Raw genomic sequence first — 27,140 nt, 5'->3', positions numbered from 1 at the left:
CACCAATCCATTCTCCTTGTGATGGTGTAACAGTTAAAAATTAAGCTGAACCAAACACAGGCTATTATTTGTTGTGTCCGTTGTAAAGCCAAGTATAATAACCTTATTCAAAAAGTACAGACACAAAGACGATTTTATATTGTATCTCCAGAGAAATGCCATGCTAAAAGAGAAAGTAACCGAACTCCCTACTAATACGGCACGCATCGCTATTGTCATCTGTCGGAGATCAGTGGCAGCAGAAGATACAAAACATATCACAACAAACAACTGAAAATGTAATGTTACCAGTTGATCAATTTTATGGACTTTCCATATTGTAGGCCTCCATATGTAGTTTTCTTTCCCATTAGGGCATCTAATATAAAGGAAGTCCTTCCTTTCGTAACTCTCTTTTGTCGTATTCTTTAAGCGATCGTTCCTTCACGACTTTTTTTTTCTCATTTTGAAAGTCATCTTCACAATTTTCCTTGTCGATATGGTTGATGAGCACGCGGTTTTTATATTATATTTATTATTAGACTGACTTTTTTGCTCCTTTTGCTAGCGGTTTAATGTCCCACTAAAACATCGAAGGGTTTCCGTGATGCAGGTATGTGAAAGGACTAGGACTGGGAAGGTAGCAACCGTGGCCTTTATTAAAGTACAGCTCTAGCATTCGCCTGGTGTGAAAATGGAAAACACCTGTTTTCGGCCATCCATTTTTAACCTCGCATACCTAGTCAGTTCAGATTAGAACTACTCATGCATAGAATATGGTAAAGTAGGCCTGTGTATTAATGTTGCTTTGAATAAAGTGTTAACTTTTTTAGTCTATTTACACTGAGAAACAGGTGATGACGTAAACACAAAACATGCTGCAACCAATTACGAGTTCAAATCCGTTATAATCTACGTGGGAAACGAATGATGCCGATTTATCCTGATCGTTTTCCCTGAAACCAAAATCGTGATCAACAGAGCGCACGGCTCACCGTAGTATGGAACTTCCTCATTCACGTCGTAAGATATCCCTTAGCAAATGAATTCAAAACTTGCTTCACATGTTTTATGCATATGGTTTTTTTTTCTTCCCTCACATATATGCTGCTCTGGCCCCTTTGGTCTCTGCTTTAATACAGCCGTATTCATGATGGAGATGATAAAACTTGGGAAGTTTAACCTGAACGGAGTTCGAATCACTCAAGACCCCAGGGTCTATGCGAGGTTAGTGATTAACTACAGTTCACTTCGCGTCATCACAAATGCAGATGAAACAGTCATCAGTTCATTCTTTTTAATGCCATTTCAGTGCATAGGATTGTTACCTGAACTAGAAATGGCTGTTCCTTGCATTTACGTAGATAGCAAGAAATTAGTACGCTCATCTAATGCTGACAGCTCTTGGATCGAGTCCTGCGTACTCCAACAGTTTCAGCTCAATTCTTGGAAACCCAAAGTTTTAAAGGAGCTGTTCTCAAAATCAAACCGTATTTTTTTACTAGAAGTGCAATGTGCCATATTTTACGTGATTGAAGATAAGAGGAATTTCCAGCGTGGTAGAGTTTCGTGTCTCCTTTTCCACAATTTGTCGCGTGTTGAGAAAGGTCAGCATCACTGAAGAACGCTGGTCAGCCCTGTGTGAGTTGTGGGTTCGTTACCCCGGCGAAGCATTCAAGTTTGGTTGCAGTTGAACGCCTCAGTTCCCTCCGCGGCCAGGCTGGGAGCAGTGCTCCGTGTATGTGTCCGCGCTGTGCATTAGAGCACGTCAAGTAGTTTTGTGACCGATACTCAAGACTCATCACCATACCATCACACCCTTTCGCTTGAAAAGGATGAAACTGTATATGTGTAAAACGGATCGGTGGTGAAATCATGTGAAACGAATGGAGGAGGAAATGTGTGAAATGAAATGAAATAAAATGGCGTACCGGGAGTGTCCGAGGACAAGTTCGGCTCGCCAGATGCAGGTCTTTTTGATTTGACACCCGTAGGCGACCCGCTCGTCGTAATAATGATAACGACTCATACACCCAGCCCCCGTGCCAGTGGAATTAACCATTTATGGTTAAAATTCCCGACCCTGCCGGGAATTGAACCCAGTAGGGTAGGAGAAGTAGAGGGAAACCAAACGACGATGGTTAGACTTAGTTTTTAATTATTTGATGACAAGTAGTGTGGAACTAAATGAGGCCACGGAGTTAGTTGCAAATAAGAGAATTATAGAGGCACTTAGGCACTTAGTTAATTCACAGAGGCTTGCAGACTGGATATTGAAAGGCATAATAAAATTATTATTATTATTATTATTATTATTATTATTATTATTATTATTATTATTATTATTATCATCATTCCTTCTTCGTTATGCCCGTTTACAGAGCGCGTTGGAACTTTTAAGTCCTGTTTTATTTTCTCTAACCAGCTTATTTTGACCTCCTTTGATTTAATTATACCAAGCAGTTTTTTGCATATCTAGTGTTGTCCATTCTACAGATGTGGCCATAGAATTTCAATCGTCTCCTGCGTACGGTATCGGTGAACTGTTTTTCTCGTATGTACGTTTTTCGCGGCGTATTATTTTTGAGGTTAGTTTTTGAGTCTTAAGGGAATTCTGCCATCTGTCGAATGTTCGGTGTCCATTCCAGTGATTCCATGCTTTGATTCTGTCACTGATAGCTTCATCACAGGTTGTGTTCCACCATCTGTGTTTACGTTTCCTGGGTGGCTGGCCGAATTTCATTGCTGATGACTGTAATGTGTTGCGAATGTCTGGCCACACTTCAGGATCTTGATCGTGTATGTCACGTACGAAAACGTCACCGTTCTTCCTCAGACATTCCGCATCCACTCTTGGAAATCGGTTGCCTTTGGTCTGGATCTGTTTGGTTGGAACCTAACCTTGATTTGCGTAAGGTAGTGATCCGAATCGACAACTCCCTTCCGTACTTTAACATTCTGAATCTCAAGCATATTCTTTACGGAAATAGCGACATGATCAATCTGGAATTCCCCCAGTAATGGGTTAGGAGATCTCCAAGTTTTCTTTTTATGTAAAGGTCTCATAAAGTGCGTGGACATGAGTCTCGGCTTGAATGATATACAAAAGCTTATTAGACGTTCTCCATTCTTATTAGTCCGTCGATGTGCAGGATGAAGTCCTATGATTGACCTGTATTTCTTCTCTCTGCCAACCTGTGCATTGAAATCCCCTAATAAGATTTTAACTTGATGTTTAGGGATCTTGCTAGTAGTTTTCTTCAAACAGTTTCCAAAAGTCTTCTACTTTCTGGGGGTTTTCTTTTTGTCTATGTTAGTGGGGGCATGGGCATTTATCAAGGCATATGCTTTGTTGCTTGATTTCACTGTAAGCACTTGAGATTCTTTCACATGGTGATGTAAAGTCGATGACTGAATCTAAGATAGTTTTCCTTACTGCAAAGGCCGTCCCAAGTATTGATAAATTCCCTTTGATATTTATGGCTGGTTTACTCATAAATATCCTGAAGTTTTCAGAGTCAAAGTGGTTCTCATCATGAAATCTGGTTTCTTGGATCGCTAGGTAGAATATGTCCAGGGCGTCGGTCAGTTGAAAATACAACTAGTGGTGATCTTTTGGGAAAGATCACGAAAATACAACTCGATTGTTGAGATCGAGAGGTGCCTCGGGATGTTCGTGGCTGTGGGTAGGCATTTCCGCCTAACCCAAAAGGTTATGGTTTTCCCGCCAATACTCGGCTGGCTGATTGCAGTGGTTTCCCACTGGGCGATGGGGTCGCCACAACCCTACGCCATATTATTATTATTATTATTATTATTATTATTATTATTATTATTATTATTATTATTATTGTTGTTGTTGTTAGAAGAAGAAGAAGAAGAAGAAGAAGAAGAAGAAGAAGAAGATGATGAAGAAGAAGAAGAAGAAGAAGACGAAGAAGAAGTGTCCCGCGGAAGTTCTTTGAGTCGAAAACGATCCGGAGTTCACATACTTTAACACCCGTAAATGCCGCCACCCTCTGCCGTGTTCTAACTCGTTATCTTATAAAGAGAAGTCCAACTACTAGCAGACTGCATCACAGACGTTGTTACTGTATTGTCCACTTAATAAAGTATATGGTCGATGCGCCTGCGAAAACCGCTATGTGATAATGTTTGGAGAAATAATGACCCGCAACACATATAATAGAGCGAGAATTCCTTGACAATATTCGCACAGTATTGAGCCTTAAATGACAACACCTTTCCGGCCAAAGTTCTAAGCTAAAATGCTTAACGTATTTGTTTTTGCGCGTGCAACGTTGATATTGCTCTTCTGTATTGTTACTTACGTACTCCTATTATCCACAACCTTTCTTCAGACCCATGTATTCGAGACCGTGTATCATGAGTAGGGCACGGATTCATATGCACTAAAATCTCCAAAAATATGCATGCATATATGCACTAAAATGTTGAAAATATGCACGAAAAATAAAACAGAATACTTACCAAACGCATTATTTAATTTTAACTCAGTGTTAAATTGATAAACATGTTTCATTCCTTGTAAAATGATGCATGGCATTAGGTTATTAACAGTTTTTCAATGTTTTCCGAGGTCAATGACTTTCTGTTGTCGGACAGAATTAATTTATACGCTGATACTGATCGTTCTACGTCGACGGACGTAACGGGGCAATTCTTGCACTGCAGCACTGATGCTTAGAACATTCTTCTGGCAAAGACTGCCTGATTCCACTTATGTAGTTGCTTATGGATCGAATGTCAGAAAGAAGGAAATAGCTGTTAAGTGTCATTGTCCGTCTGCGACACTGAAAGCACTTTCCTTCATCAGAGAAGGCTTCTCCTGTTGCCAAGGGATGTACAACATTTATAGTTCATTTGATTTTTCATTTCGTTCAGAAGTCTTAGATAATCGATCACACACAAGAGACAAATATATCTATATATGCACAAATGGTCAAAATACGCGCTAACGTTCGAAATATGCACTTGCATATGCACATATGCGTTTTTAAAATATTCGGGGCCCCAATCATGAGAGAATCTGAGAATACGAGGCCAGTAGTTTCATTCTGGACCCGTGAGACTTTTGATGACCGTCTTGAATAATAATAATAATAATAATAATAATAATAATAATAATAATAATAATAATAATAATAAACCAGGTCCAGTTGTCCGTGTGTGGTGAATGCGCACTCTCCACTTCCTGTTTAGGTAGACACCTTCGTCTTCAAGATGTTGCCACGCCAAACCTTCGTTTTGCTAGGTCTTGTTTTGTCTGGCCGAACCATCTCTTCATTGGCCGATCTCTTGGTCTCTTGCGTTGTACCCCCTGTGGGTAGGGACGGTAGAATAACACCCAAGGTATCCCCTGCCTGTCTTAAGAGGTGACTAAAAAGGGGCCCCAGGGGTTTTAACTTGGGTTAGTGGCTTGGCGACCACGGGGCCCTCTGCGGAGTCCTGGCATTGTTTCCACTTACTTGTGCCGGGCTCCTCACTTTCATCTATCCTATCCGACCTTCCTTGGCCAACTCTTGTTCTTTTCCTATCCCGACGGCATTAAAGCCTCTGGAGTCTTTCATTTTCACGCCCTTCGTGGCCCTTGTTTTTCTTTGGCCGATATCTTCCATTTTTACTAACTGATTAGTGTTATGTAGAGGATGGTTGCCTAGTTGTACTTCCTCTTAAAACAATAACCACCACCACCAGTCTTGCCTTGTACTTCTCGAACCACATTCTGGCTGTTCTCAGGGGGCTCATTCTCGTTAAGCTTTTAATAATAATGTTATTGTTTAATGTCCCATTAACGGGTTTCGGAGACGCCGAAATATATTATGCAGTTTTTCATTTACGTGCTGATAAATGTAACCAGACGGGTCGGCGTAACTGAGCACTTTTAGATGTACCAGGAAACAGGATTAAACCCGTGTCCTTGGGTCGGAAAGCCAGCGCCCTAGCATCTTAGCTTATTTGATGTTCAATCAGTCGGATTTTACCCTGTCCACCTGTTATGCTGGTTGAACTCAACAACCACTTCAGGAGAGAGTACCTACCTGGGTGATGCATACTGTAGTCTGGACGGCGCGGCGGCAGAAACATGAAAGTGTTCACATTTCGGAACTTTACCCCACTTACGTGGGGACCACCCCAGTGCCAATGCTGTACGCAGTAATACGATGTCATAAACTTCATGCTTCTGGTATTGTGCTCCCTCATTTATTGTACGAATAATAATAATTTTTACTCACTGATTAGTGTTATGTAGAGGATGGTTGCCTAGTTGTACTTCCTCTTAAAGCAATAATCACCACCACCACCACCACCACCACCACCACCACCACCACCACCAGTCTTGCCGTGTATAATAATAATAATAATAATAATAATAATAATAATAATAATAATAATAATAATAATAATAATAATACGTAGTAGTAAACTGAAGAATTTCCCTTGGACACAACAAACAAAAGCGGACGTGAAGAACGCACAAATTTAACCTGAAGAAATTTTGAATCGAAATATATGTAGAAAGAAAATTGGCAAGTGGGAAGTTACTCCTGGGAATGAAGGTACCAAAAACAGCAGGTACCAAGTGGACGGAAGAGAGGAAGAGGATCTTTACTGAACAGATGAAAGCATCCTGGATCCTCGCACAAGAAATCATAAATAAAGCTTCGTGTGTTCCGAAAGGGGCCATTCACGCAAATGATGATGATGATGATGATAATAATAATAATAATAATAATAATAATAATTTTTATATTGCGTGACAAAAAAACTGAAGCACCCAGAAGAAAGGGTCGCATGCCAATGTAACTTCGTACACATACACACCATTGGCGGTTATGTAAATTATTAGAGTTGTAATTCTCTGTAATAGGTAGAACGGCCTCCAGAGTGCGCTGGTGTTTTACCAGGCCTGGTAGGGTATATAAGGGGGGTGAACAACGTCAGTTGCTTTACGTCGCGCCGACACAGATAGGTCTTCTGACGTCGATGGGATAGGAAAGGGCTAGGAGTGGGAAGGAAGCGGCTATAGCCTTAATTAAGATACAGCCCCAGCATTTGCCTGATGTGAAAATGGGAAACCACGCAAAACCATCTTCTGGACTGCCGACAGTGGGGTTCGAATTCACTATCTCCCGAATGCAAGCTCACATTTGCGCGCCCCTAACCAGACGGCCAACTCTCTCGGTAGGAATATATTTCTAGCTGACCTCACCATCTAAGCCGATTAATAAGCTCATCCTTCCCTTCATTTAACTGTGTGTGTTCATGGATATCATTTTGTTCCACAAAGCCTTACACTTACAGAAACCTATAATAGATCCTTTTTATGCTTATTTTCAGTTTAATGTTTTCAGGTCAGTAAAATCAAACAGTAAAGTATAAATAATTATCATTAAGTAAAGTATTATCGTCCCCCATTGGTATTGTTAGAGATTTTGCTTCTACTTTGAAAATCAGTGGAAAAAGCCATCCAGGATGACTTTCAGATTATGTGCACAAACACCGACAGCGAGCGTTATGATGAAGCTTTCGAATCTTGAATATTTGTAACTTCGATTTTATTGAGATTGTCTACGGAACGTATTTTTTCTGATATTTATTTCGTGGGAGAAGTATATGTGTGGTGGTAGTGCAATGACGGAGTAGATTCGCTACTGACATCCCAACTACAGTGTCCTATGTTCGAATCCTGGAGAACTGAGTAAGGTTTTCTAAAGAAACAACATCGGCAAAATGGGCATCCAGTCATAAATATCCCGACCGGATCCGAAACTTGGGCGGATATTCCTCAAAGAGTGCGGAAGCTCATTTCATTTAATCGATACGTTATAGTTTAATGATGCTGTTGTGGTACAGTAATTACAAAAATATTACTACTTCTCTGCTTGTACTTAACGAATTTCTAAAAATTATAAATCTTATTTCCCCTTTGATTTGTCAAAAAAAAAAATGTCGTGTGTGTGTGTGATGTGCATGACTCCTCACCTTCGCTTAAGTTGTCTTGCATCTCATTTGGCACGCACACAAAATAACGTTGGAATTGTTGTTAATGCTCATGCTAGAAAACCATCACATCTGAATATTACCAAGCGTTGTTTTGACTGGTCACTTTATCGTCGGTATTAATCTTGTAAATCTCTCTCCGTCGTAATTCCTCATATTTTATGGGATATTCCAGAGTTTAATCTGGATCCCGACACCATATGAATGAAATTCAATATTCGACGCGCAGAGGAGAGCTACGATACGTCGTACATATGTATGTACTGTATATAAGTAGAAATGGACGTCATTGTTTTATTACTGCATTACCCTCATTGTACCGTCCGGCTCCATGGCTTAGTGATCAACATCTTGGCCTTCGGTCCCAGGATTCGATTCTTAGCTGGTCGAGAGATTTTAATGTTGAATGATTTACTTCCTTGGCTCGGGAAGTGTTTTTTTTTTTCGAACGTTCGTGCATCTCATACGCCACACTCAGCAGTACCCTATTCACGGCAGACGCTGCCCACCTCCGTTAGAGGGTCTGCCATATGAGGGTTGCACCATGCTAGCAAATGCTACGCGAAACAAGTAGCGTTGTGGTTGGACACTGTGTCGCACATGGATACTATGCCCTGTTTTACGGTCGAATGCACTTCCGGTTGCTAATTCTGTGGCCGAGCAAGTGGCCGCGCGGTTAGGGTTGCGCGGCGGTGAGCTTGCAATGGGGAGATAGTATGTTCGAACCCCACTGTCGGCAGCCCTGAAGATCGTTTTCCATGGTTTCCCATTTTCACCAGGCTGTACCTTAATTATTATATATATATGCTAGTCGCACCGACACAGATAGGTCTTACGGCGACGATGGGATAGGAAGGCCTAGGAAGCGGTCTTGGCCTTAATTAAGGTACAGCCCCAGCATTTGCCTGGTGTGAATAGGAAACCACGTAAAACCATCTTCAGGGCTGCCGACAGTGGTATTCGAACCCACTATCTCCCGGATACAAGCTCATAGCCGCGTGCCCCTGACCGCACGGCCAACTCGCCCGGTGTGTACCTTAATTAAGGCCGCGGCCGCTTCCTTTCCACTCCTAGCCCTTTCATATCCCATCGTCCCCATAAGATCTATCTGTGTCGATGCAACGTAATGCAAATTGCTAATTCTGCTTGGAGGGATGTGTTCACTATTGCATGTTTTTCTGGTGATTGGTAGTGTAGTGTAATGTTTTGTGTATATCAACAGGTGTGTATTGGGATAAACACAAACACCCAGTCCCTCAGTCAGAGGAATTAAGCATGAATCTCCGACCCCGGCCAGTAAGCGAATCCTTGCCGGGCTTAGTGGCTCAGACGGTTGAGGCGCTAGCCCTCTGGCCCCAACTTGGCAGGTTCGATCCTGACTCAGTCCGGTGGTATCTGAAGGTGCTCAGATACGTCAGCCTCGTGTCGGTAGATTTACTGGCACGTAAAAGAACTCCTGCGGGACTAAATTCCGGCACCTCGGCGTCTCCGAAAACCGAAACAGTAGTTAGTGGGACGTAAAGCAAATAAGATTATGATTATTATTATTATTATTATTATTATTATTATTATTATTATTATTATTATTATTATTATTATTATTGTTATTAGTAATCGAATCCGGATCCTCTGAAACGAAGGCCTCGACGCTCACCATTCAGCCAAACACTTGGCAGCAAGATCCGAACGTAATTAAACAACATACATACATACATACAAAATCCCGCCTCGTGCCCTTTATCGAGAAGTGAAGTGGTTAGCCAGTCCGAGTCGCGATTCGCGGAGAAAGTTTTCACCTCTTGAAATGTTGGCCAGCAGGATAAGAGAGGTAGTGGTATACAATTCCCAATTTTTATTTTGTGTACAACAAGTCTTGGTTCAATTCCAGACCTCTTCGTGGTGCTCACATGAAGTGAGGGCATATTACATTGTTGATTATGATTCATCTGTCAGATGGAAACTTCATGCATTGATTGGACTTCTTGGTCTTATTCGACAAGAGTAGGTTACGCCCCGATACTGAGTTTCAACCCTTTCCTTCGTCATTATCATCACGACCACCCCCCCCCCTCTCTCTCTCTCTCTCTCTCTCTTTCTCTCTATAGCACGTAAAATTAAATCATCGCACTGGGCGCAGTAACGCATACACTCGCATGATAATCTTCTCCTTGAGGAATGACGTCACTTTACTCCCTGACCAAAGTTGATGATCGCAAATCACCCATTATCGACGCCATTGGACTTGTATCCAAGTCCTGGGCATTTGGACATTCATCACGATTTTAAAAAATAGGCTACCGAATAGCAAATGAGTGGCCTGTAGTAACAGGTATTTCGCAGAAGTAGTTTTTCAGTCCAAAACTCCCGATGAGTCGGCAACATTTCTGCTTTATCTGTGCAGCGGGGCATTCTACTCTTAAAGAGAGAGGCACGAATAATGGCATGAAGAAAAATGTAAACAAAAGTGCAGTTTCGTTTCTGTGCATTGCCACTTTATTTACAGAATATATTTGAAAGTACCAGCTCTTGTTCTGCATAAAGCGCTGTACGCCTCATAACGCTTTCTTCTACGCTCGACAGCGTGATTATGTGACACTTTTACTTGCGTTTGTTGCCCTAATCCTTCCCCCAAGATCATCCGTGTTATAAAGTAATGTTGCGTAATTTATACCACACACGCATCTACCATCACGGAAAGATCTACTTTCTTCGACTTTATAGGTACATGAACAGCATACCCATTAACTCGTCGTTTACTATAACGCCAATGCTCCATTCAACTAACATGCAGCTGGAACATGTACTAATGCTCTACTGTGAACAGTCAATACATCAACAAATATCCCTACCCTCGCGCACATTGCTTCAACCCCGATCTAGCGATTTGTAGAAAAGCGCACATTGCTTCAACCCCGATCTAGCGACTTGTAGAAAAGCGCACATTGCTTCAACCCCGATCTAGCGACTTGTAGAAAAGCTTGTTTGATCCTTATATAGACGTGCAGCATACGCCTCTTACGCGTACACCATACCGCTGAACTGGTAAAGAAGGTTGCGGACACATCTGGAGTTTGCACTGAAATTCTACTTCTCCTAAGCGCATAGGCCACCCAAGTTACTGATCTGTATGTATCTGAAGCACGCGTTACATACCTTTCTTATATGACAAAAGACAAATGCTACCTCCTTCCATCATATCGTGGAAACCAATGTGTTGGTAGAGGAGTGTGTTTCTTCCCTGGTTGAAGTATTAGTGCTAATGAAATATTTCATGAAACCAGGCAGGCAGGCTAGCGGCCCAGAGCGATCTGTCACGTCCTTACCCTCTGGAGAATACTGTCACATTAATCAGACGAGAATCGATCCTGGACACCAATCCAGTTTAGGTGCTGTATCACAGGCGCTCCCTCCAAGTTGGTGATATTGACGATGGATAAACATGTGTATTTGTATGAATTAGCTCTTACTGATTTGCATGAAATCCGAAGGTGTGTAAAGCAACTGGCTCACGTTATTACGCTTTTAATAGACAAGTTAATGTACTGCTCAGCAAAGGGTGGTGTTGGTGATAGTTGTTTTTAGAGGAAGTGCAACTGGGCAATCATCTTCTCTCTTAACTGTAATCAGAATTGAAAATACAAGAAGGCCAATCTTTCGAAGAACGAAGATATCGACAAAAGAATGGAAAGGGCTGTGGAGGGCGAGAAAGGGACAGTAACCCAGCGCCTTGCAAACCTAATACCGTCGTGGTCGGAAAGGAACAGGGATTGACCAAGTGAGATCGGATAGGAAAGGTGGGAGGCTGGTACAAATGGAAGCGATACCAGGACCCCATGGTCGCCAACCCTCGCTTCCTGGGAATTCCCCCTTTCCGTCGCCTTTTGCAGCAGGCTGGTGATGCCGTGGATGTATTCTACCGCTCCCACCCAGAGAGAACGGCAGAGGATATTTTCGAATGTTTTAACAAAAATTCTTGAGCCTTCTGTGCCTTAGGGAGGAAACTCAGGAGATGTCTGACTACTACTACTACTACTACTACTACTACTACTACTACCACCGTGTATGGGCATTTTGATTTGACGCCGTAAACGGGTTGTCAGTCTCGACGTTCCACTGAGCGAGTTGGCTACGCGGTTAGGCCAAGTTGCTCATCTAGCGTTCGGAGGAATTTCGTCCCGCAGGAGTTCTTTTACGTACGAGTGAATATACGAACACGAGGCTGACGTATTTGAGCACCTTCAGGTCCCATCGGACTGAGCCAGGATCAAGCCTGCCAAATTGGGCTCAGAAGGGCAGCACTTTACTGTCTTAGCTACTCAGCCCTACAACTGAGTGTTGGATTTGTCGAGCAAACACCAAATATATCTCTGGAGATCTTGAACATAGTGACATTATACTACATTGGGTGTCGAATTATCATTTTTCAGCCCTTGAAAAATCCGGCTACATTGCTTCCGACGGTATGAGCCCGCGATCTTGGAATCTGGAGGACGATTCTCTTCCTCTGATGTGCAGAGAAAGCTTAATTTGACTTAAATAAAACTTGGAGTCTTCACTGCATGCATTCCATCCTCTTACAGATCTTTTAGGCCGCTGTACCAAGAGAGGACCATGCATCCTAACTTCGCCACTACGAATGAAGCAAATATTATTATTATTATTATTATTATTATTATTATTATTATTATTATTATTATTATTATTATTATTATTATTATTATTATTATTATTATTTCGTCGCCTTCCTACACCCAGGTGGTGTTGCTACTGTGGACTGTGTCGAACATGCGGACTTGGCTCTGCTTTACGGCCGGATACCCTTCCTGATGTCGACTATAGGAATAGAAGTGTGCGTTGGGACATATATAAATGCCCAATCCCCGAGTCAGGGAAATCAACTAGATGCAGCTCTGAACCGAAGGCCTCGACGTTGACGTTTTAGCCGAGGAGTCGGTTTATATTATTATTATTATCGTAATTTTACTCAGTTGCAAAATACTGATTAAGACATGTTTCCTTGACCTTTTCTGTTTCGTTATGAAAGTTGAACTTTATTTTTCTTCTTACCAAATTCGGCCATTGAACATAGTTTACATTTCTATTTTTCTTTATTGAAAACGCTGATAATTTCGTTATTTTTCCCTCTTAAAACAACTGCCTGCATCACCACCGCACCACAGCCACTTAGGCTGTGATGGTATGCCATTATAACCCCGAGGTTCTGGAAGCCTATCGGATTGTGGGCGGGGGGGGGGGGAGGGGGTAATATTAGTAGAGCTCGTTAGCCTCCTGGGATTAGAAACGCCAGCTAGCAATACACTTTATTACCCAACTGAGGACTTTGCATGTTCTCAGTCAGTTCTACTATTGATACATGACGCTCATGTGATTTAACTCTCATTAGCACTTATTTCTGCATCCAAGTAGCAGTAAGAATCTTAGTAGTTGGTGTAATTATAGCTCGTGCTCGGACGAGGTGAGGGGATTGTCCATTAGCGTGTAGCGGTAAGATTTGCTGTCATGTTTGTGTTCAAATATTTGTGGAGACAGTATCACGCTATCCTCGACTCTGCTACTGTTCCAACATTTGTCTTGACAGAGGGCGGATCTTGACAAGACAGAAGGGTTCCTGCTTGTTCTTCCTCAAATACTGTGACCGCTACAGAGTAAGAATTGTTCTTCTCTTTGTAGCTATGTTGTTCAAATCTTGGTGCGTGGCCGTATGGCAGGAATTTATATTTTCGCTGGGCTGGGTGACTCAGGCGGTTGAGGGGCTGGCCTTTTGCCCGCAACTTGGCAATCCTGGCTCAGTCCGGTGGTATATGAAGGTGCTCAAATACGCCAGCCTCATGTCGGTAGGTTTACTGACACGTAAAAGACCTACGGGACTGAATTCCGGCACCTCGACGTTTCCGAAAACTGTAAAATGTAGTTAGTGGGACGTAAAGCAATTATTATATATATATAATTCGCTGGGGCCATCAAGGACCACGTTACGTCTTGTTGCATTTGGCACTGAATTTGGCCTTCTTTAGATCGAAATTTCCCTCATTCTTTGTGAGGGGGACTGTTTACGCTCCTCTGTCCAAGGGGCACCGTGTCTTCTCTTCGGTTGCTCGTCTCGGTTTTGCGGAAGCGTTCTCTGTTAAGGGCGTCTTCAGCTGAGTGGAAGATCTCTTTAGTTAACTTTCTTCCGTCCATTCTTTTCAGATGACTGTAAAATCGTGTCCGTCTTTTTCGGATTGTGTCGGTAATTTTCTCTATTTTGCTGTAGACTTCCTCGTTGGATCTCTTTTGATGGATTCCATTTCTGTACTTTGATCCCAAGATTCCTCTCACAATTTTGCTCTCTTTTTTGTCCAGCTCATCAATGAGTCCTTTGCTGGCATTTAGAGATAGGGTTTCGGCTGAAATTATATTTTCCATTATAAGAATGCAGGACTGAAATTAAGTTCCGTGGTAACCGACGAATTTGATTGCCATGCAACTGAAGTGTTTCATCATTGCTAGCTGTATACCGTAGAGTGTAACGGAACTTCTGGGCGAAATGCCAAGAATAGGTTCCTTATATAGAGGGATGTTATTGTAACGTTGATCCCTTTTCTGGTGCCATTTTCTCATAGAAGATTGGCGACATCATGGAGTAAGTTTTCCTATTAATATTGATCTAGAAATGCGTTTCCCATTTTCACACGAATTGTACTTTGAGGCCACGGACGCTACCGTCCCATTCCTAGCACTTTCCCATCATTGCGTCGCCGAAACCCGTCAGTGTGTTAGTGCGACGTTAAACCACCAGGGGAAAAGTGCCTGGTGTTGTGCGTAGGTTGCCGTCTGACAGGGAGACTAAATTTACACATGGAGAGTTTTGCATCATCCACACCAGTTGAATACACCAAAAACATTTAAATATCCACATAAGAAACAGAAATGGATCCTCAGCAGTTATGCGTTTCTGGGCCCATATAATTGTGCTGAAATTTTTATTCTCTCTATGAGTAGGCCTAATGCATTCCTGAAGTTTTGCACAAGGGTTTCGTTACACCCTATGTTTCATGTGCCTCTTAAGAGAGAACTGAACAACATAACATTCATGGAGGACTTTTTAAAAAGAATACTGAGAAGCTGTTCAAATTTTCTTCAGTTAGTCTTCTTTCAGTTTCATTCTTCGGTTGGTGTTCTGGTGACAGAAGGATCTGCCGCTAGTATAACCCTTAACGTTACCCAGCGTTCCCCCCATTCGTTGGAGGTATATTGCGCATGAAAATGTATAGTAATTCATGGTCATTTGTGGGAGCCTTTTAAGGTTACTCTTCGCAATTATTATCTCAGCTTGTTAATTTTTTTAAAATGTAGGTATGTACTTGGTAGTTTTCTGTCCTGGACACGTAAAATAAGTAAAGTTTCATTCTTCTATTTTAAACTGCTTTCATTGTCCGTTTCCTCTCCAATTGGCTACGTCTTCAGAAGTTGCTTTTGCGATTCTTCAAGAACACACGACAGAAGTTGGGAAACAAGTGGCTGTTACTCTTTATACGGTTTCCCTCTACTTCACGGGACGCATATTGATGATTCATTTTTAGAAGCATTCGAGAATCCAGCCAGTCTTTAGACTGAGGAAACCTGGTTAATGCCGTAAGAGTCACATCTAACCAACACATTGGTAGCCTTCAAGATAGTAAGCTTGTTGCTGTGTTACTCGTTTCTCTTAGTTGTTAACTTCGCGTAAATTTACTCTCCATAAATGGCCAAATTAATATGGTTTCGTTGCATGTTCTCATCACCTGTGTTATTAATGTAATAGTTTTGTTATACAAGCACATTAAACCTTACAGAAGACTTACATACAAACATATGCATTTAATGATGTATTTAATGAGTGTTCAGAATCGTGTTTCCGAATAATAGATAAGAGCATCCTTCCAGGCTTATTTAAAATCATTTGAAAAAATAATAAGGGAACTGGAGAGAAAATTTAGAATAACGAAAAAAGTCGGTTGCCGGAGTTTGAGAGTCTTGAGAGTTTTGAGTGTTAAATGTGTTGATACAAAAAATGTCGGACAAGTCCAGTTCATTTATTTTCCAGTCTCTTCTTAGGAATATTGTTAGGTGTAAACTACGATTTTTTAAATATTCCTAATGAAAGAAGTACAGTGTGCCGCGCGCTTGTGAAAGAAATTCACAACTCTTTATTTGTACTGCGCTGTAAAAAAAGAATCTGTACCATTTCTATTATTCACATCGCATTAGCCAACAGAACTGCAACAGGGACAACTTTTATCTACATTTGATCGTTTGCGTATAGTTTTGTTTGTTAGGTTATGCTTGAGGATGTGAATTGGGTCCTGGCACAGTTGATTGGCAATTAAGATTGCTTAAATATGAGACACTTGCGTGAGATTGATGTAGCCTAAATGTAAATATCCTTTTCGTCGTATTTCTGGAGGTGATGCAGTTCTATTCAGGCTCACCCCAGCCTTCCTGAATTTTTTGTTTACCAGGAATCGCATCCAGGCCTCCGAGGATGGCAGCTAATATCGCTAACTGTTACACTACGGAGGTGGATATCAGATAGATGGCGCTACACGTATTTTATCAACAGTTAACAGACTGAATGTACATACAGCTCACCTTGCCCAATTTCTCAATTCTCAAGTCATACAATAGTTATTATTTTATTCCGTTTAAAAACATCAACCCTCCTTGTCCTGTCATTAGTTCGCCTGCCATAGACACTCTTCCCTGTGGGCGGTAGAATAACACCCACGGTATCCCCTGCCAGTCGTAAGAGGCGACTAAAAGGGGCCTCAGGGGCTCTGAACTTTTGAGCGTGGGTTGGCGACCACGGGGCCCTCAGCTGAGTCCTGGCATTGCTTCCACTTACTTGTGCCAGGCTCCTCACTTTTATCTATCCTATCCGACCTCTCTTGGTCAACTCTTGTTCTTTTCCGACCCCGACGCTATTAGGTTTGCGAGGGCTAGGGAGTCTTTCATTCTCACGCCCTTCGTGGCCCTTGTCTTCCTTTGGCCGATATCTTCATTTTTCGAAGTGTCGGACCCCTTCCATATTTTCCCTCTGATTAGTGTTATATAGAGGATGGTTGCCTAGTTGTACTTCCTCTTAAAACAATCACCACCACCACACCTCATCCTTACACCTACTGAGAAGGCTCTTCACAAGTACGTAGCTGTAAAAATAGAATATTTAAAACGGGTTTGTATTTGTAGCCCCACTCGAAATATTTTAAGCTAGATAGAAGATATTTACAAGAACTAAATATAATTTTAGACTTACTGTGTTGATCGACAGTTCAGTTTAAGACAACTACTGATGAGCTAAATATCTCGTTTGTAAGTTATCTAGAGGGTTCGAAAAATAAAACTGTCTCAAAAAATATTTACAATAGGATAGACGCGGGATAGACTCCTGTTAATGAACATCACAGAAGATGCTTGAAATGGCCACCGTTGACGTCGATGCAGCGTTGTACTTGTTTTATCAAACTATGAGACACGCGTAGCAGCTCTGCCTGAGGTATAGCAGAAATAGCGTTTAAATGTTCTGCTTTAGCTCTTCCAGTGTGTGAGGATTATTGGAGTACAGCTGACCCTTCAATTTGCCCCACAGGTAGGAAATCACAGGTAGAGAGATCAGGCGATCGAGGTGGCCAGTTGATGATAGCACTGCCTCTGCTGATTGTCCTCTCCTCACCGAACACCTCATGCACTCGTGACAAGGCTGTAAAGCGGTGTTTGCTGTTGCTCCATCTTGATGAATGTTTTGCCAAAACACTTCGAATCGTGCTTCTCATTACACTCGACAATGGACATACACTGTCTTATCGTGAGCACCATTTTGTGTTTCATTCAAGTAAACACGTCTTCCCCTGTCATTCATTCAACCAGGAAATGACACAGTGACGTACTCGGGAGAGGGTATGCGGGAGGTGTGATAGTAATCGATTGGTGCACCGAAATCACAGTTTTCAGCCTTTTCTGTGATGGACAGTTCTGCTGTTCATTAAGCAGGGTCAGTTCCGCGTCACTTTTAAATATTTTCCGGGCCAGTTTTTATTTTGCGCAGTCGGTAGAACCTGAATAAAGAATGCTTATACAGAGTGAAGCGTAATTCGCGCACTCGGGCGTCGCAGCGCGACTCCTCACATGCCAGCAATAAAAAAATGTCTCTTACAAAATTTCGTCTTGCGAGTATATCCGACAGAAAAACGACGTTGAAGAGTAGCAATCTGGCAACACTGTAACCACATGTATGGTAACTACATCTGTCAACAGGAGTTAGTCGTACTGTACAGTTGGTGCAGTGGATAGAGTTTTGGTTTACCATGCAGGAGGTCGAGTGGTCGATCCTGGGTTCAGGCGTATGTTTTTTCTTTCGTAAATGTAGTACACGTGGTATGGTATCTGGCATCTTAATCGTCAACAGCGATTGCAGTGGGTCCTCTAGAAACCATTTGCACTTACATACTACGATCCTAGAAATGGACGAACAATCGTTTTCATTGGTCAGCTTTGAAAGGCGCCCTTTCCACGTCGTGAGGGTGAATTTATTCGCACCACTTCATCTATTGGATGTGAAACCTGTTTGTTTCAGCTGTCTATTTCTTATTAGTCTAACCAGGTATTTGTTGTTTAAGCGTTACAAAATGTTGTAAATGTACGATACATGTCACCTCAGAAACGGTGTCTTACTGTATTACAGTAGGTAATGTCAGATGGAAATTAGCAAATAAAAAATGCGCCTCAACCCAGGATCGAACCATCGACCTCCTGCATGCCAACCAAAAACTCTACCCACTGCATCAACTGTACAGCACGACGAGAACGTGCTGACAGCGGTAGTTACCCTACATATGGTTACAGTGTTGCCAGATTGCTACTCTTCAACGTCCGTTTTCTACCGGGTATACTCGCAAGACGAAATTTTGTAAGAGACTTTTTTTTTTTTTTTTGCTGGCATGTGAGGAGTCGCGCTGCGACGCCCGAGTGCGCGAATTACGCTTCACCCTGTATATTTCGTTGCTTGTGTAAACATTTTAAATACGAGCCAAGATGAACTCAAATTGTTATTGACGAACGATCCGAACAGTACATAATTTTTGCTTGAAATAGATTTTAAGATATTAGGTCGTGTCGAGTAAAAATGATACCAGTACATGCCGAAAAGATTTCAAGTACAGAACCAGAGGTGGCCTGTCGGAACCATAATCTTGCGATTTCGCATCGGATGCTCTCCCGATTGAACTACGGTGGCCTTGGTCATCTTCTTCTGTTGGCAGGAATCTGGTCGTAAAGGTTAAATATTCAATACATTTTGTTTACTTGGACATGAAAATGACCACTTTTTACAAAACATTTGTGTATATGATTTTAGATGACATAATTTTATTTACAGTTTTCCAAGGGTCTTTTTCACAGGGCATTGCTGGGATATGGGAGCCACTATTGTTGAACAGTAGCTGTGTGCGTTTCGAGAAAGCTTATATTGGCCACCCTTGAGGGGTATCGATGGCAGCCTTGTGTGTGATGGAGACATGCTTTTGTTGTTTCAACGCTTGTCAAAGAGCGAGCGACTGTCTGACTGACTTCAGGGAATGTGACACTCAAACCACAGTGAGGCATCGACCGTGCAGTTGCATTACATATCCGTGGAGGAAGGGGGAAGAGGGAGTAGTAGTATAAAAAACAATAAATTTTCCAGAAGAGTAGACGACACGAGCAGCCTTCAAGGTAATGTGCTGAAATAGTAACTTGCCTTTGCAGAAAATATTGTCTTGCTTTTTTCGCACCGATACCCGTTGCCGCATGGACCAGTTGCAATGATGTACAGTGGACGCCTGGCTGGGAACCGGACGCGTGATGGAATAACGAAATGGCTGGTTAAACGAACAATGTTAAAATAAAGGGCCTATTTAGTAAGTTACACTGCTGTACTTTAATTTTAAATATTTCATCATTTTAAACAATATTTAGTAACATCGTGATTGCCATAATACAAAATATGAGATCCAGTTCATGGTTCAGTTGGTTTATTTTTTCACTGCGCAACAGTCAGTCCAGTCATTCGTTGAAATAAACTTTCCAGAGAAGTTAAATTCGATCATTAACGTTATTTTTGCTAGCAATTTAACGTCGCACTAATACACGGAAGGTTTTTCAGCGACGCAGGGATGGAAACGACTAGGATTGGGAAGGTAGCGGTCGTGGCCTTAATCATGGAAACCATTGAATTCGAGAAGAGTTGGCAGTTTTCTTCTGTATGGATCGCTGTGCTTCAATCAATCCTAGTTCTTCTCGGATTTTGATTGCTTACGTTTCGCTGTGACCACTTTCGTATGTGTAATGTCCTTGAGAAATTGGTAATAGTCGTACAATATCTTCCCAATCGACGAACATTTTTTTCTTTTTCGATCAGGACTGAGATCGTACTGGTACAGAATTATAGTTGTAGCCAGTGGTTATTCTTGTTTTCCGTTATGTTATTTTAACCTGTTAAACGGTTCACTGTAGTATCTGGACACTCGTAAGATGTCTTTTTCACGATACGTTTATTCTACTACATATTCACTACGTACTCGCAGCGTGCATTTTGGTTTATTTGCTGCTACTGCTTTCCATCACGACAAGAATGTCTCCAAGGACCGTGATTTTTCGGCATTTGTTTGGTTATGCATTATTTTTTCGTTTTCTTATGTTTAGTTTTATCTTATTTTGTTTGTTTTGTTCTATTTATTTACCAATTTGAGAGTTAATTTCGCTTCTTATCTATAGGGAGGGGCGTTCGTCAAGAGACGGCCAATCACTTCAAGGTGCCTGGAATGGGTGAGGAAAACCACGGGAAAGCCTCACTGAGGATGGTAGCCGATCTCCCGAATGCGGAGCAGGCTCATTATCATGGGCCTACCCCATTGGGGTTCCAGCTTCTACCCCTCTCCTCCGCGGATTTTCGTCGCCTCGCGGATGGGATGAGTATGCAAGGTATGTTTTTTGTTGTTGTTGTTGTTCAAAATAGTTTCCTGCAGGTAAACACTGAAGGAAGTTGTAGGGTGGGGATTCGAAAGCTCACTCGATTTGAATTATAACTCAAAAATTGCAGAGGGCGATTCAAAAGATTGCACAAAAAGTGAAGTAGCCCATCGAAGGGTCGATATACAACTACTTCAAAATTGGAACGTATGGTTTTGGACAGTGTTTCCCAAACTGAGGTTGTGAAATATTTACAAGGTGGCACTGACAACTTACTAAAAGGAAAAAGAAAAGGCATATGTGTAGCCTGATTAATTAATATACATACGGCATTACTGTAAAATTTGTGAATGAGATGTATTTTTCCCATTGGGGTCACACTGTTGGGTTTGTCCTCCTATCCGTTCTCCCAACACATCTCTTCCAGTTTTATCTCAGTGTCAGTATACTGAAGCACAGGTTCAATTCTTGAAGGCAAAGTGTTATTTATAAACATTACAGTTTTGGGTGAATTACTAGTAGAAGTAACTAACTAATTAATTACTTAATTTAGTTACCTGTTTAAATAAACTTCCCTGAAGGCCAACACTTTGGTTTAAAGGAAGAGCTTGAAATTGATACTTTTTAACGTACAGAATTGTTATCGAAACAGATTTTCAACGTATTAGGTCGTGTTACGTACAGATAGTACGTGTTGAAGAGATGTTAAGTACAGAACAAAAATGGCCAGCTGTTTCGATTACAATGCGGTCGTGAAAATTCAATATTTACAGAATTGTTATTTTTATGCATTTCAGTTTACATTGTTTTTTGTTAAAATTACTGTACTATTTTGATTTTTGACACTCTTTCACTTCCAATTTGTTAAAACATGTTCCTGAGAAAAAAATGTTTGATAAGAGTGGGCATGGAATATGCAGAGCTTATAAAGAGGGCACGGCCGCAGCCGGAAAGTGCTCTAAGACGGAACCCTGCCTCAGGGTAAGTCTGGGAATGTCAGAAACGAATTAATGGACAGTTCATTTTATTTTTCAAAATAAATGTCTAAAAGATTCAGAGCTGACAATCTTTAAAATGATAGCAGTGCCCCATTACACCATATGTTTACCTCCATTGAATTGTTCCTGACATTCCCTCGCTTACCCTGACACAGTTTTGTCCTAGACGATACGTTCTTGTTAGAAAGGTGATGTATTTCGACCCCTATGTGGGTAATCTTTTGATTCACCCAATGGAAGTTTTACCATCTTTATCCCCATATCTTACGTTCTTAGCCTGTTTATTTGTCAAAGGAAATTCGATAAAAACAACATACACTTAATAATAATAATAATAATAATAATAATAATAATAATAATAATAATATGGCTTCGGCAGTCGAGTTGAGGATCTTCAAAAGTGATGCCGTTTACAGCTTATTCAGTGTTAAGGAAACAGTATTGCTCTTATGACAGCAGGGTTGCCATATCGAACGGCTCTGCTCAACACCATCACGGGAAAACGGCGGCACATAAATTTGTGAAATTCAGTATTTAAGTTAAAGACAAAAAGAGGAAGAAACTAAGCTACAAATTATTATTATGAACTAAAGGGGACGGGGGTTTACAGGGGCTATTTTTGGTTTATACAGAATCAGAGGTAAACTACGGCACATAAAAAAACTTTAGCATTGAAGTGTAAAACAAATCGGGGGAGAAGATAGGCAAATAATGTTTATGGGATCGAGGGGTGGGGGATGCGTTTAATTGCATTTAATGCATTTCTCCAGGCAATAAAGGCTAGAAAACCAACGCAACAAATAAATACTGTAGATGACTCCACAGTATTAATGTTAAAGAAAGAAATCACACACGTAGGCGTATCGCTTAACTCACTCAACACAAGACAATTACACACTGAGTTAAAGCCTAAAAACACACACGCAACAAATAAATACTGTAGATGTCTTCATTACAGAAGTGAGCTGCCGGCGGTTCACAGAATGAAGAACTGCAGGAGGCTTGTACCAGAGCAACACAGAAGAAGGAAAATGAAGGCAACGAAGCGATGACTGTTCGCGAAATTGTGCTTCCTCCCTACAAATGTATTTACCGAGCTCGATAGCTGCAGTCGCTTAAGTGCGGCCAGTATCCAGTATTCAGGAGATAGTAGGTTCGAACCCCACTGTCGGCAGCCCTGAAAATGGTTTTCTTTTGGTTTCCCATTTTCACGCCAGGCAAATGCTGGGGCTGTACCTTAATTAAGGCCACGGCCGCTTCCTTCCCACTCCTAGCCCTTCCCTGTCCCATCATCGCCATAAAACCTGTCTGTGTCGGTGCGACGTAAAGAAAAAAAACAGTTGTATTTATGAAAAAGAAAATGTTATGTAGTTATTTTAATAACTCACGGTCAAAAATGCATCATGGTTTTTGTCTATCTTTCATGATACATTACAAAGTACAGTATAATATCACGAGGAATTATGGGTTTCTCAGAGGGGGTGTGTTCACTCTTTGATGGTCCATAAGAGCAATACTGTTTTCTTAACATGGAATGAACTATAGGTGGCCTGCAAGCCAAGTTCGACGTTCCAATTGCGCTGCCACCTAGTAGGAAAGTGAAACTCGACTGGCTGCTTTCTGAAACGGAGTCAGTTTCGTCTAGTGGACGCAGAGTTTTGCCTTTAACATGCCAACAGATACGGAGTGCTAAGGTTTTTGCCCGCCCGTCAAAATTCCGCAACCTCGGCCGTGATTGAAGTCGTGAACTTGAGATCATGATCCGTTTGATCCACAGAGTTAGATTCTTAGCAGATAAACAGGAAATAAGAGAGAGCCGATCGCTTGTCATATATTTTGCGTTAAAGACCTAACCGGGTTGTTTCTAACGAAACTTACAGCCACTCAGGTTAATTTGGTTCCATTGAACACCTGCTTCCACCTATCGTTATACCTTTAACTTTAAAAGAATATATTATTGGGAAAGAAAAGTTTAATATCCCCACGATTTCTCCTGAGAGTTATATCACTCGGTTTGGTATGTAGAAGTATCCGTTAGTTTCTTTTCGGACCTGCGATTTGTGACATTGCATCATTTTGCTGTTGATTGGCCATAAATTGCGAGTTAAAATTTTGAGCTGACGCCTATCGTGCGTATGTTGATATTACATAGCTCTCCGTATCGTAGCCAGTACATTTATTCATGCCTTGATTTATCGTAAAAGATAATCGTTATTTTCAGTTCTTCTTTTTCGGTATGAGTACATAAAATGGATCAAAGAGACGTAGTACTATCTACACACTTTCGATTTACAGAGTATTATTTTGTTGCTACTGATTTCTTTATGATATATTTTGTTAAATGTTTCTTTGTATTCCTTATTGTACTTGTTTTATTACTACTTTTGTGTTTTGTATTGTGTATATCTTGTTTACTAGTTCCCATTTTAAAATTTAAACAGTATGTCTTAATTATTTTTTTATTTCTGCGAAAGAAAGAACCATTTTCTCTTTCAGGATCCACGTGGTTTCCGTACTTCTTTGCACACTTAATACCTTAGCATTAACTCGCGTTAGCAAGTCGTATTGAAATTTTAGACGTGAGAATAGCAAGAAACTTGCGACTCGCTTCAGCGTGTACATTTTTCTGATTAGACTGTAATAACGAACGAGAAAATTCTTAATCTCATAATTTCTGTAAAAGCGTAACTCTAGTTCTTAATCACGCAAGATTGTAATTTAATATCAAGCGTCTGAAAATCGGGTACCATTTCGTTCCTATAACTGTTCCCTGACTCCACAACGGAGGAGAGAGATAGTGCGTTAGAATGCCACCGGCGGTAGCCCTGAATATGATATTTCGTGGTTACCTTTTTCACATCAGGCAAATGTTAGGAATGTAGCTTAATTAAAGGAAGCCACGGCTGCTTCCTGCCCAGTCCCAGCTCTTTCCTATCCATCTCAGCTGAAAGTGCGACGTTACACCCTTGCAAAAAAGAAAAACAATGGAAACTAGCCTTCCTATAGAAAGATGTGTATCGAGCGAGTTGGCCGTGCGGCTAGGGGTGCGCAGCTGTGACCTGGCATTCGGGAGATAGTGGGTTCGAACCCCACTGTCGGCAGCTCTGAAGATGGTTTTCCGTGGTTTCCCATTTTCACACTAGTCAAATGTTGGGGCTGTTCCTCAATTAAGGCCACGGCCGCTTCCTTCCCACTACTACCCCTTTATTACAACGTCGCCATAAGACGCATCTGTGTCGGTGCGACGTAAAGCAACTTGTAAAAAAATAAAAAATAAAGATGTGTTGACTATTTAACGAGATGCAGTGATGTGTCTGACTGAAATTGTTTCCTTTTTAATCGCCTATATTCTCAGTGGATTTCAATTTATGATTTTAGAGGATTTTTGATTATTATGGTGTATAGTACCTCCATTGATAAGCACATACTTGAACATCTGTGCCGTGTTATTCTTTTGGTATTCGGACTATTTCGTTATGCGGGTGTAAAGAGTCAAATGTTCTATCTTTAGGCATCATAATCGTCTTCATTTGTTTTGTATTTTCGTATCTGAGTTATTGGTATGGTATGTACGGCAGTATAACTTGTATAAGGTCCATCTCCCTTTGTGTATTTAACTCAGGCTCACCGAATGAATGTCAGATATATTTCTCTGAAATTCCCCACTTCCACTCAAACGATACCTTAACCATTCGCATCGGATCTTTAGTTCCAGAGCTGTTAGCCGGAATGTAAGCACATATTTCATTCCACTTGGGTTCGAAATTATCTTACCTGATTTTAGAGACGTTGTCTCGGCAAGAAACGTATTGATATTACTTGAAATTTCATATTGTCGTTTGCCCAAGATGTCAGTCCTGCAACAGCCTTTCTCAGATCCATACTATTGACAACCACTATTCTGAAGGTTGGTATCTTTGCTTGAGGAAATGGAAGGGTTAGTGAGACTGACCGAGGTTCGGATTGGTACTGTGGCATTACGGCTGCTGGGTGTGTGTTGTGTTATGTCTGCTCTGCTTGTAGGCTGGGCGGGCGGCCGACTGGCTAGGGCTGGTCGGAGGGGTTGCGGGGCTCGCAGGGGCAGGCTGCATGTTATTGATCGCGCCAAACCTGCCTGCTACTGCTGCTGGGTGTCCTCCACTCTACAGTAGGCTAGTTTAACAAGGCCGTCTCGACTCTCCTCTTCTCTTTTCTCTCCGTTCCAAAATACTTCTCTGCTGCTGCAAGGAATGCTTCATGTGTTCTCAGCTGTTAACACTTGAAAAGATCATCTTCACAGTTCACTACCTTCCAGTATGCTGCTAGTCAAGGCAAGGTGGTTTAGGACTGTAGCGTTCTTTTCAGTCGCCGTATACTTTGACTGAGATGCTCAAGTTCTCTCACTCATCGAACGTTAGGACATAACATTTGATAATCGCTGAGGAGGCGTACCACAAATTATATTTTTCTTCTTCTTTTGTCGTGTCCGTCATAGGACGTTTGCGATCATTCTGGCCATCATAGTATTGTTGGTGGCCTCGCGGAATAGCGAAATGATCTTTTGTCCGAATAACTGACTCAGATTCTCCAGCGGGGACTTTAGGGGTCTGCCATAATCTCTCTTCCCTTCGATCTTTATTTTTATTATGATTTACAGGAGGCTGTAGGTTTTCCGGTGCCTCATGATGTGACCATGGTAGAAGAGCTTATCGATCTACACTTTTTTTGGGTTTACAGCATGGTCATTTCATATTCTGTTCGCCAAGCCGACGCGAAGCGTGCGGCGGTAGACCCAAATTTCGAATGCTTCGAGTATTTTCATGGTAGCTGTAGTCAGGATTCGATTTCATAAAACACGATGGAGAACACGTACAGTAGTGCCGTGCGATTCTGCAGCTGCAGTGACAGCTCTCTGTTGCAGAACATTTGACGGAGGCTTGTAAAGGCACTCTTGGCCATCTCAATGCGGCACTTGTCGAGAATGGTCCCAGTGCTAGCAGACGACGCTGCCTTGGTACACGATCTTCTTGACCTTCTACAGTATATCGGCACACCGCTCACCCATAGACCGGGATCTACGACAGGGCCCGTACAGACAGTCATATATTTTGTCTTCTTTGTGCTGAGGCCAAGTCCAAGTTTTCACATACCTCCACCACTTTCGGCAGGATGGAT

General features: G+C 41.6%; 1 protein-coding gene across 4 annotated transcripts in view; it reads left to right on the top strand.

Moving 5' to 3' along the window:
- The window catches only part of mnb (minibrain), a 657,539-nt gene that overhangs the window by 112,349 nt on the left and 518,050 nt on the right, over positions 1-27,140 (top strand). For 3 of the 4 annotated variants that reach the window (XM_067155253.2, XM_067155251.2, XM_067155256.2), the window contains exon 2: positions 20,794-21,000. The exons of the other annotated variant lie outside the window; for it this stretch is intronic. In XM_067155253.2, the coding sequence (XP_067011354.2) occupies positions 20,794-21,000 (207 nt within the window). The remainder of the gene's footprint in view (positions 1-20,793; positions 21,001-27,140) is intronic. 4 annotated transcript variants of the gene reach the window in all.

Source organism: Anabrus simplex, chromosome 11 (genome assembly GCF_040414725.1).
Source record: "Anabrus simplex isolate iqAnaSimp1 chromosome 11, ASM4041472v1, whole genome shotgun sequence".
Classification (NCBI taxonomy): domain Eukaryota; kingdom Metazoa; phylum Arthropoda; class Insecta; order Orthoptera; family Tettigoniidae; genus Anabrus; species Anabrus simplex.
Note: the sequence above shows the minus strand (reverse complement) of the source record. Positions and strands in the feature narration are given on the sequence as shown.